Source organism: Gossypium hirsutum, chromosome D04, assembly GCF_007990345.1.
Source record: "Gossypium hirsutum isolate 1008001.06 chromosome D04, Gossypium_hirsutum_v2.1, whole genome shotgun sequence".
Classification (NCBI taxonomy): domain Eukaryota; kingdom Viridiplantae; phylum Streptophyta; class Magnoliopsida; order Malvales; family Malvaceae; genus Gossypium; species Gossypium hirsutum.
This window is the reverse complement of record NC_053440.1, coordinates 11,966,253-11,978,885: the sequence shown is the minus strand read 5'-3', so window position 1 is coordinate 11,978,885 and position 12,633 is coordinate 11,966,253. Positions and strand designations below refer to the sequence as shown.

Here is a 12,633-nt window from a genome sequence, read left to right as displayed (position 1 = left end):
CTTATGGTCTCCCCTACCATTGTTCTTCTCTTTGGGTTTGGAAAACTCGAACTTGTCCAAGCTCGATAAAAGACTCCACCTCGACCATAGATACAATAAGCTTAATGATACATTGTTGACTCAACTCTTGCTTTGCTCAAGGCTTCAACTTGTCTTCAAACTAGTAGAATGCTTCTTTTTTACTCAAGTTAGAAATTTAGAGCATCAATTCACTGAAGTGTTTGACATACTCCCGAACAGTGCATTGTTCCGTAAGAAAACACAACTTAGTCCGTGATGTGATTTCGATCACATAATATTACGACGCAATTCAGAAATGTTCAGATTGGCTCAAACGAGAATGAAGCTTATCATTCCAATTGGGTTAAGCCTAATGTCTATGATGGTTAATTGGGTTCAAGTGTAAACGAATTTAGTGATGGGCTTTGATTAATAATGGGACAATTTTCAAAGAATTTAATTAAGTTTATTTTAGTTTATGTTTGCATCTTTCAGTTAATATCTTGAATTATTAATCTGCATCTTTAAATTATGACTTGCATTATGTGTTATCTATTTAACTATGTCAAGCATTACATAACTCATATGCTAATAAAGGTTGTGTTTTAAATTATGTCATGCATTATGTAACTCATTTGTTCATTTAGTTTGCATCTTAGCTAAACGATGCATTTAAGCATCTTACTTGTTAATTATGTTTAAGTATGAATTAATTTCATAAGTTTGTGAAGTGTGTCATTTATTTTGGCGGTTACTTTTTAATGTATAAGTTATAGTGTGTTTATTTCCATTATAAATAGGTTGTTTTAGGTTGAATAAGAATTTGAACAGATTGCAAATGTTTAAATATTAATTTATTCTTGTTTAAGTGACTATTCAAAGGACCAAAGAAGACTCTTCAAATTCTGTTCGATTTTTGGTGCACTTAAAGCTTATTTATGACGCCAATTAAAGGGAGGAAAACACAAGCATTCGATTTAGGGGAAAATGAAGGGCCATAACTAGCACAGGAGCATTAAGAATTCATGAAGAAGATGACTTTTAAGTTACACATGGAATAGTGAAGAGACATAACCTTTCAACTACACATGGTCAAGTGAAAAGACATGCCTTTTCAATTATTCACCATAAGTTATGGACTCAATTTAATTGCAATAGCTGAATGTGTTAATTGCTAGTAATGGTGCCGAATGTGAAAGGTCACCTCTAGGTTTATATAAATTAGAATTTAAACATTTGTAATGGACTTTTGCTTGAATTTAAAAATCAGACTTTTTTGTGAGAAAATTTTCTTTAAGGTACTTCATTGAACTATTTTCGAACTTACCAAACTTTCTAAGTTTGTGGCATTCAAAATTGTCTTATCACTCTATTTTTCCATCCCGAAGTGTGGTGACTTCAATACACCAAGGTTCGAGTATTCTGTCAAGTTTAAGTGGGTCTTAGTTTTAATATAACTACGGTTCTTTAAAGAATTAAAGTGCTTCGGGTTAAGGTTTCCACCGTTTGAACCATTTCAAGATGATTCTTCACATTGAGCTACTTTCCGAACATCCAAGTTCAGAAAATCGCATCAGCTCGAGTCTCATTCTTGACATATTGTGGGTAAAACTGCGTTTTCAGTTCTTTCTGAAACTCCTCCCAAGTTTCAATATCAGTCCCATCTCGTTTCTCATTTGTGAACCTATAACACCATTATAAGAGAATGACATTAGTAAAATAAAATGCAGCAGTGTTTACCTTAGTGGCATCATCCTCGATGCCCATCACACAAAAGTACTATTCCATCCACTAAAGGAAATTGTTCACATCCCTTACAAACCTTATCCCCTTAAACTTTTTTAGTTTGGGAACATCCATGTTACGCTACTTAAGAGTCGAAGCCAACATCTCATTGCGCTACTTAGGAGTAGCTTTACAGATAGTAAGCTCCCTATTGAGCTTCGCAACTTGTTCCTTCAAAGTCATTACCATGGGTTCGAGAGTATCATTCTTCTTTGTCTGATTACTCCTGGCGACATGGAGGGCCTCGTTCATCACATCCCGATTAGCTTTAAGAGTTTTTCATTACATAGTCCCTGAATTTCTCTTTCATCAAGTCTAACTCATCGGTGCGTCTCTTGACTATCTTAAGGGGCTTCCTCACATCCCTCATGGAGCTCCCAAGATTGGTAGCCCTACCTTCCAAAGCTGACAACATATCCCTCGAGCTACTAGCTTTTTGTCCCTCCCACGGGTTTCTATGAGCACAACATGTTCTTCTACTCCTTTCGACATCTAAATCATTACCTTCAAACATTAGCTCAGATATCAACTGTCACGAGGTTAAAACTTTAGTTTGGCAAACTGAATTACTTTAAACGATTTCTTGGGTTCAAATTCACCTAAGTCAGTGTGACATCTTGTATTCGACTCAATTAGAGGATCCGAATATAAAATACCACCTTCAAATGCCATAACAACCTATTTTACTATTTTACTTTATTGAAATATTAGTATAGTGGTAAAAATTTTTATAAAAAAAATTCGACAGCATTTCTGCTTATTTTACATAAAACCCACTGTAAAAAAATAGATTTCACATGGTTTATGATAGTTTCAAGGGCATTAGAAGCATGTCAAAATGACACTTCAACACATTTTTAACGTTGCAAAATGATCACATACATTTATCAATATGCATGCTTACATCGTTACAAAAGGGATAACTAAACAAAAGACCTCAAACCATCTAGGTACATGCCAAGACCAAAAAGAAACAAACCACCAACAATTAGTTCGGGATTGCCATTGGATGTTGAACTGACAATCTAGCAAAAGAGTACCTAACCTATACACATAACATAAACTAGAGCCATTTACTAGATAAAAGATTAGAAATATTCCTATGATCCGAAACCAAGTTATATTGCGGAGTAATCAACAAATCCACATTCCATTTAATACCATTCATCAAACTCATTTTTAGTCCCTATTTCCATTCCATCTATTTATTTTCATCATTAACGTTACTCAACTTTAGTTATGTATATGGTTCCAATTAACACTCTAAATTTGGCACTCGGTGCCTGACGGATAAATTCGTATTAATAAATTGCACCTAGTGTTGGCTGATAAAATCGACAATAAATGCGCCCTGTGCTAGTCGGTAGAAATGAAAAATATGTGTGCCAATCACTGGTCGATAAAATTGAAAAATATGTATGCCTAGCACTGGTCGGTATAACCGACATTAAATGCACCCTGCACTGGTTAGTAAAACCGAAAAATATGTGTGAAATCATTTCCAACTCTTGTTTCAATTTTATTTGACCATTACACCAATTATTTCAAGAACTAATTCTTCTTATAAACTTACCAACCAAATGATATGTATATGGATATAAATGTATATATATAATTAATAACAATAATTGAAATAATCGGGTTATAAAAACACCAACCGTGATCACCGAGCTATTCGTCATCGATCTTGTCTTTTCCCTTCCTTGAAGATATCGAATTGACGTCAGTTACGGATTAAACAAATAGAACACATTAACAGTACACAACCTTTGTATATTATTCCATAAAATCCCTAAAAATCGGGACCAACATAAATTTCAAACTTAACCCAAAAATCTATCAAATCGGTCCCTAACACTTTAAGTGTACAACAATAGTGACATCCTCAATCTCTAACAGTACCGAGAAATAATACATATGTCAGCTAGCTTATAGAATCGGGATTCCAAAAAACGTAAAAATTACAAAAAAAGACTAATTAAAGCATACCAATTGAAGCTTAAACTTTGAAAATACTGACGTTTTCTTCAAACTTTTCTCCCCCCTTGTCTATGGTCTGAGGGCACAATTTATTTCTATTTTACCCACCCCTACCCATTTCATACTTTTTTTTTCTTTTTTATAACTTACATATATTGAAGCATATCTTTACCCACCTAAACGACACTAACCATTTTAATGGTTAAGTGTCACTTAAGTCATTCCTATTTATTTCAAATTATAATCCTTTTATAAGTTACACGTTTACTTCTTATGCGATTTAATCCCTGTACTTAGTTTAAGCACTACATAAATGAAATTACCTATTCAAAATTCAATTAACTTACAATTCAACTCCGTAAATATTTAATATAAATATTTATAGGTCCGGTTCAAAGAATCAGAGTTCTAGAATCGCACTTCCCGTCCTTGTTGTCTTACGGTTTGTTACAACTCTTCTCCCTTTAAGAAATTTCGTCCTTGAAATTTACTTGAAAAGAGGTGGAGGTATTGAGATCTCATCATCTTTTCATATTCCCAATTTGCTTCATCAATCCTATGGCTACGTCATAACACTTTCACTAAAGGGATGCATTTGTTCTGTAACTCATTCACCTCATAAGCTAATATTTCGATCGACTCTTCCTTATAAGACATATTAGGCTGAATTTCAATTTATTCCGTTGAGATAATGTGACACAGATATGAGCGATATCTCCTGAGCATCGAAACATGGAAAACATCATGCATTTTCTACAATTACACTAGCAATGCTAGTCTAAACACGACATGCCTTACTCTTTCGGTGATCTCATAAGGTCTGATAAAATGAGGACTTAGCTTCCCTTTTTGACCGAATCGTAGAACTTTTTTCCATGATGAAACCTTCAAAAATACCTTATCACACACAACAAACTCGATGTCTTGACATTTCAAATCTGCGTATAATTTTTGCTTGACGAAAGCTATTTTCAACCTATCCTGAATTAATTCAACTGTATCATTTGTCTCTTTGATCCATTCGTGGCCCGCCATCTTTCACATAAATTAGACCAAAAAATAGGCATTCGACATCTACGCCCATATAAAGCTTCATACGGAACCATTTGAATATTTGATTAGAAATTGTCGTTATACACAGATTCGGCCAAAGGTAAGAATTGTTCCCAACCTGATTCAAAATCAATTATACAAGCTCGAAACATATCTTCTAAAATTTGAATCACACGCTCAGATTGTCCCTCTCTTTGTGGATGAAAACTTGTGCTAAAGTTAAATCTCATACCAAGAGATTCATGTAACTGTTTCCAAAATCTCAAAGTGAATCACATATCCTAATCAGAAATAATCGATACATGTATACCGTGTAATCTAACAATTTCCTAAATGTAGACTTTGGCAAGCTTTAAAAGTGCCCAATTGATCCTAATAGAAATGAAATGGTCCGATTCCGTAAGTCAATCAACTATAACCCAAATTGTATTTTTCTTGCTCGGAGACAATGGTAACCCTGTTACAAAATCCATCGTTATACAATCCTATTTCCATTCAGGAATCAAAATAGGTTGAAGAAGTCTAATAGAAACTTGATGTTCAGCCTTAACCCGTTGACACGTTAGGAATTTAGCCACAAACTCAACCATTTCCCTTTTCATTCCGGGCCACCAGTATAATTCCTTCAAATCATGATACATTTTTGTTCCCACAGGGTGCAAAGTAAAAATGCTATTGTAAGCTTTGTGAAGTAATAATCCTTTTAATTTAGCGGCATCGGGGATACAAATTTGATTAAAGAATCTTAAGCAATCACAATCATCAATGCTAAAATTTTCCAGTGAACCATTCTGAACCATATCCCTCTTCCTTGCTAGTTTAGCATCGTCGAATTGTGCTGTTCTTATCTGCTCGAACAATACTGGCTTGACTTGCAGTTTTGCTAATAAATTGCCATCATGGTTAACATTAAGTCGAGCAAGCATCGCCCTCAACTCCACTATAGCCTTTCTGCTCAACGCGTCGATCACGATGTTAGCTTTGCCCGGGTGGTAATCGGTGATACAATCATAATCCTTCAGAAGTTTAACCCATCGACACTGTTTTAGATTTAACTCCTCTTGGGTCAAGAGGTATTTAAGACTTTTTTAATTAATAAACATATGACATTTCTTACCATAAAGATAATGCCTCTAAATTTTTAGAGCAAAAACTATAGCAGATAGTTCTAAATCATGCGTCAGATAGTTGCGTTTATGTGTTTTCAGTTGTCAAGATGCATACGCGATCACCTTCCTAACTTGCATCAAAATACAGCCTAGACCATTCAATGAAGTATCACTATATAACATGAAGTCTTTTTTTCTGTTTTAGGCAATGCTAAAATTGGCGCCTTTATCAGCATCTGTTTTAATATTTCAAAACCTCCCTAGCACTGGTCACTCTAAACGAACTGAACATTCTTTTGCAAAGGTTTCGTTAGTGGCATAGCTATTTTCGAAAATTCATTTACGAATCTCCTATAATTACCAATTAATCCAAGAAAGCTGCATAATTTTGACATATTTCTAGGTGCTTTTCACTGAACAATAGCTTCGATCCTTTTCGGATCAACTCTAGTCTCGTTAGCTGAAATAACATATCCAAGAAACACGACTTTAGATAGCTAAAATTTACACCTGCTAAGCTTTCTGTACAACTATCTATCTTGTAACACTTATAACACAATTTAAAGATGTTGTTCATGTTCTATTTCTGTCTTCGAATAGATCAAGATATCACTGATAAACACTACCACAAACTGGTCCAAGTAGGGTTAAAAAATACAGTTCATGAGATCTATGAATGCTGCAGGAGTATTTGTCAAGTCGAAAGGCATCACCAAAAATTCGTAGTGTCCGTAACGCATACGTAACACCATCTTTGGTACATCACTATCTTTCACCTTTAATTGGTAATAACTGAATCACAAATCAATTTTGAAAAAGATGGAAGCCCCTCTCAATTGATCGAATAAGTCATCAATACGGGGTAGAGGGTATCGATTCTTAATTGTCAACTTATTCAATTGCCGATAATCTATGCAAAGACGCATTAAACCATCTTTCTTTTTAAAAAACAATACTGGGGCTCCCAGAGCGATATGCTAGGGTGTATAAAGCTACAATCAAGTAAATCTTGCAATTGAACTTTTAATTCTTTCAATTCTGTTGGTGCCATTAGCTAATGAGGTATTGACACTAGAGCTGCACCAGAAAACACTTCGATTGCAAACTCCACTTATCGATTTGGTGGTAATCTCAGTAATTCTTCGGGAAACACATTAGAGAATTCACAAACAGTCTGGATATTTTCAATCTGTCTATTTCCAACATTCGAGTAAATCACATAACCCAGAAAAGCTTCGCAACCAATCTTCAACAGCTTACTAGCTCGGATTGACGAAATAATCCAGGTCAAAACGCTTGTTCTAATACCATTCACTTCCATAATTTCACCGTTTGGTCCTTGAATTGAAAATTTTTTCCTTCGACGGTTAAGAATCACGCCATGCTCGGTTAACCAATTCATGCCCAAGATTAAATCAAATTCACCAAAAGACATTATTAATAAATCTACAGGAAAAGTCAAGCTTTGAATTTCTAACAAACATTGCTTACACACTTGGTCAACTAATACCATTTGACTCAGCAAACTCGATACAGACTTGGCTACCTTGGACACTTCAGGTTTTAGACTCCCAGATTTGATCAAATCAGCATTAACATATGAGTGAGAAGAACCAGGGTCTATTAATATATAAACAAACATATAATATAAGGAAAATATACTTGCTACAACATCGGTAGCGTCACCCGTCTCTCAAGTTCGTACGACGTACGCTTGAGCCAATACACTGGCTATAGACTGATGAGTAACCGTAACACTACCATTTCCTACACTACTTCTAGAAATAGAATCACCCTAACTAATGCCATGACCCTTGGTCGCAGATGTAGATTTTTGAGTGTCGGCTGATACACTACTATCATTTTTTGGACATTCATGAGAAAAATGGTCCCTAACACTTTAAGTATACAACAATGGTGACATCCTTAATTTCTAACAGTACCGAAAAATAATATATAGGTCAATTAGCTTATAGAATAAGGATTCTGAAAATATAAAATTTACAAAAAAAAAAAAACCGAACTAATTAAAGCATACTAATTGAAGCTTGAGCTTTGAAAATCCTGACGTTTTCTCCAAACTTTTCTCCGCCGCGTCGATGGTATGAGGGCACAATCTGTTTCTATTTTATCCACTCCCACCCTTTCATACTTTTTTTTCTTTTATATTTTATTTTATTTTTATTATAGCTTACATATATTAAAGCATATCTTTACCCACCTAAACCGCACTAACCATTTTAATGGTTAATTGTCACTTAAGTCCTTCCTATTTATTTCAAAATATAATCCTTTTATAAAGTACACTTTTACTTCGTATACAATTTAATCCCTATACTTAATTTAAGCACCACATAAATGAAACTATCTATTCAAAATTAAATTAACTTACAATTCATCCCCGTAAATATTTAATAATATTTACGGGTCTGGTTCACGGAATCGGAGTTCCGAAACCACACTTCTCAACCCTATTGTCTTTTGGTTCGTTATAGTCAACCTTACTCTCGAAAAATGAAAATTCTCGTAGAAGTTATCTAAGGCATCGAAGCAAAGCGAAAGCAAACTCAAAACGAAAAAATAACGAAAAATAGAAAAAAACAAAAGAAAACAAAAACACATCAAGTGTTCAAGTAAATGCTCTCAATATATTCTTTAACTCAAAGAATGAAATACAATAGAATGATTATAAATGAAGGGAAAAACCTCTATTTATAATTGAGTTTCCCCAAATCAAACGATACAAATTGAATTGCAACTAAGATTAATACCTATCTACAAAATGAGAGTCCAAAAGGATTCAAACTCTATACTTCTCTATCCCTTGTGTATTTACAATAATTATTCTGATAACTCTAATTCTATTAGAGTGTTTCACTAAATCAACAAGACTTCAAGTAAATTGGTTTCTCCACGAGTTGACGTTTTGTACTACTTTGGTTGTGATGAACGTGACTCAAAGACCTTTTACACAGAAAAAAAAATGGCGAGTACTCTTTGAGATAAAATTTGAGACCATTTCAAATCAATTTTGAATTATGGGAGCACAAATCTCTCGTTTACATCTTAATTACTTCAACACAACACACACAGAATATTAATAACGATGATACAACACTCAAGATCGAATTTGAATGTTGTGACTTCAAGCAAATATCTGCCATTTAACTGCAATAAAGCTGTAAATAATATTAAAAGTAACAATGCAAATAAGCACCCCAATTCCAAAATCCACCATAGAAACCAACAGAGACAGAGAGTTGATAGAACTCGCAAAGCAAAAATAAAATAAAATAAGAGAAGATCATACCCTCACTCATTTTCTAGAATAGTAGTTTTGTTCAACATTTATGTATTAGCATTAGAAACTATGATAAAAGATCAAATTAACGATTGAAGCCATTCACTGTAAATCCTCCATCCACAGAAACGATCTGTCCAGTGATGTAAGAAGCAGCCGGAAGGCAAAGGTATGCTACCATTGATGACACTTCTTCTGGTTCTCCAATCCGTTCAAGTGGTGTTCGAGATATTACTTTTTCCATAAATTCTTTCTTTTCAAGCAACTGTGTAAACACATATACAACAGCAACAGAAAGGACTAATCACTATTTTGTTAATCTGTCAGAAGTCACAGAAAATAAGATGCAAAACATATAAATAAACCCTATAAAATGGCGATAAATAAATGAATAAAAATGGGAAACCTTACATGTTCAACAAGTGAGGTTCTGATGTACCAGGGAGCAACACAGTTGGTCCTGATATTATCCTTGGCCCATTCACAGGCCAAGTTTTTTGTGAGCTGATTCATAGCAGCTGCCAAACAACAAATACCAGACATTATTCGAGCATGGAGTGAGGGTATGATCTTCCAAATATATAAAAAATAACTTAACAAAATTTGAGTATGCAGCAGACTGAATATCTGCATTTTTTATGAAATATTTGAACCCAAATTCACATAACAATCTGTTTATCGTTTTCATTAACTCCGAATATTACTATCTAAATCTAAATTAAATAACATTAACTATCCTATACCCGAATCCATTAAATCATTATTCGGTATAAGTTAAGCCTACATTTTAAAAATATCTGCATTTAACAAATAAGTGGATAATGGATGAGGATTTGGATATTCAAATTCATTATCCATAAAAGTAATGCGAATTCGAATAGTGGATGTCAAAGTATTAATATTCAAATAGGAGGCAGAGAAGGGCTAGTTAAGAAAATAAGTTACCTTTAGCTGGTGCATAAATGGATCCACTGTCAACATGGGTTAAACCTGCAACAGACGAAATGAACACAATGCTTCCTTTTCCAGATGCTTTTAGAAGTGGATGCGCAAGTTGGCAGAAATGGTACGAAGAGTCGAAGTTTGTTGACATCAGCTTTGAATATTCTTCCGCAGTGTATTCAACTGTTGGCTTACTGATGTTTGTTCCCACATTATTGACCTACACTTCGACATGATACAAAAATACAACACAGCACATTCGATAAGCACAAAAGCAGTATAATAAACACGACACGTTTGATAAGCGCATCATATTCATCAAATAATTTACAGCTTATGAACAGATTTGGAGGTGTGTTAGATACACATAAGTGTCTGATACATGGTATGTATAATTTTAAAAGAAAGATTTTACATGTATTTGTATTTGGAGGGTATTGAGACTTCAATCAAATCTAAGAACATAAGAACATATGTACAGATTTTAACAAATTAAAGAGAAGTAATGGCAAAATCATTAGAATCATACATAAAGACCCAAAATGATCCATATAAATGTCTACAAGAAAAGGTAAACATTGGCAAAGGGACTTACAAGAATGTTAAGCTTCCCATTGAAAACAGAGGCAACGTTGTCTATCAGTTTCAGCCTTTGGTCTTTAGACGAGGCATCACAAACTGACCCATTAACCAAAAATCCTTTGCTTTCCCATTCTTTCAAACACTTATTCAACTCATCTCCATTCCTTGAACATGTGTAAACAGAAGCCCCAAGCCCTGCAAGTTCTTCCACTATAGCATGCCTTGAAGCAACAACCAGTAAAATAAAATAAAAATGCAACTTTAAACATTGGGTTTCATCTAAAAATAAAAACTTTGACCATTTAAAGCAAATAATCAGATAAATATAGGAAATCAAACATAAAACAATCAGTAAAAAAAATCGAACATTGGGTTTCATCCAAAAAAAAAACTTTTTAGGAAAAATAAAAAGGAAATGATAAGAGAAAATAGCGAGAAAGAACCAACCCAATTCCTCGAGTGCCACCGGTGACAAGGGCAGTCATTCCATTGAGAAACCATCTTGAGTTTTTAGGTTTAGAGTTGTTTGCTGTCTCTGCCATGGATATCTTTTTTTGAATAAAAAAATCGATTCTCTTCTTCTCTCGCTTTCTCTCACCCAGCTGCAAGTGTTTATATGGGATTTGGATTCTGGTTTTGTTGATAAACCTTTTTCTAAAAAAAAAAAAAGAAAACAGAAAAAGACAAATCTTTTTGAAATGCAAGTCAGGTTACACTTTTTCCCCACCTTGCAATGATTAACTAGGGTTTAGACACATGGTTATAATGATTACTTTGGGTTTAGACACATGGTTATAGTGATTAATGATGGACTACTGTTTCAAAAATAGATATTTTATATCTAATTGTATGAAAGCGGGCGCGAATTTGTGAATAGGAGATGTTGTGCGAGTATCTATCGGACCAAAATTATCAATGGGTTCTCCAAGTACATTAAAAATTTGTCATAGGGTTGCTTTGCCGACTAAAACATTTAGAAGAGCTCCCGTGTCAATCACTTCCATTCCTCTCGTTAGACCATCTATAGCGCTCATAGCTACAAGTCTAACTAAATTATTTCCTACTAATTGTTGTACTTCACAAAGTAATTTGTTGACTGACAGTAGCTCAACCCTTAACTACTAGGCGTTGTAAATGTTAGGTATCTTGTCCGGGAGAAAATGCTACGTCTTGTACTAGACCAATGATTTGAGAAATACGTCTCAACTTTTCCTTTTCAAGCGTGGAAACTCCAAGAAAGAAATAGTAGGATTTATTTTCATAATAAAATGAAATATCTCAATTTTTTTAAAATTATTTGATACAAAATAAATCTTTGACAGAAAATTAATTGGTTAATTCAATAAGAAATGGGGTGGACTTGGCTTTAGACACATTGTTATATAGTTAACTTGCAGATCAAGACACTTGTGAGGCCCTATCTTCTTTATTGGCACACATTTTATCATCTGACTCAAAAGAGATTGATTTACAAAAATTGGTATAATAATCAAATGTAAAGTTGAAATAGTGAAAATTATAATGTGTTGATTTAGATTTTTCTAGATTATGATTTAGCTGAAAGATTGAATTACTTAATAAATATATTTATTAAAAATCTATATATTAAACAAATCAAGTTTTGAATGAAATGGTAAAGTGTAGAGATAAAAAATTATAGTGATTTTTGTTTAAATTCTATTATGTCTATTTTTTTCAATTTTTATATGAAACATATAAAAGAGATAAAAACACCCTTAAAATATAATTTATTTTATAAAGCAAGGGAATTTTAGTCCTAACCAAATTAAATCGGTGTATCATAACACTAATTCAATCAAGTGCTTAATATATAACTAGAAATCTTATCATACGCGTACACGTCTGAAGACCAGATATTAG

At 33.7% G+C, this 12,633-nt stretch overlaps 1 protein-coding gene across 1 annotated transcript; it reads right to left on the bottom strand.

Moving 5' to 3' along the window:
• Positions 1-9,096: 9,096 nt before the first annotated feature.
• Positions 9,097-11,438, bottom strand: LOC107955135 (tropinone reductase homolog At5g06060). The gene is made up of 5 exons (XM_016890860.2): positions 11,200-11,438; positions 10,766-10,973; positions 10,174-10,390; positions 9,640-9,746; positions 9,097-9,493 (listed from the first exon to the last, which is right to left on the bottom strand). The coding sequence occupies exons 1-5, from the start codon at positions 11,292-11,294 to the stop codon at positions 9,314-9,316; spliced, it is 807 nt and encodes a 268-aa protein (XP_016746349.1). The 5' UTR covers positions 11,295-11,438; the 3' UTR covers positions 9,097-9,313.
• Between the last annotated feature and the right edge of the window lie 1,195 nt (positions 11,439-12,633).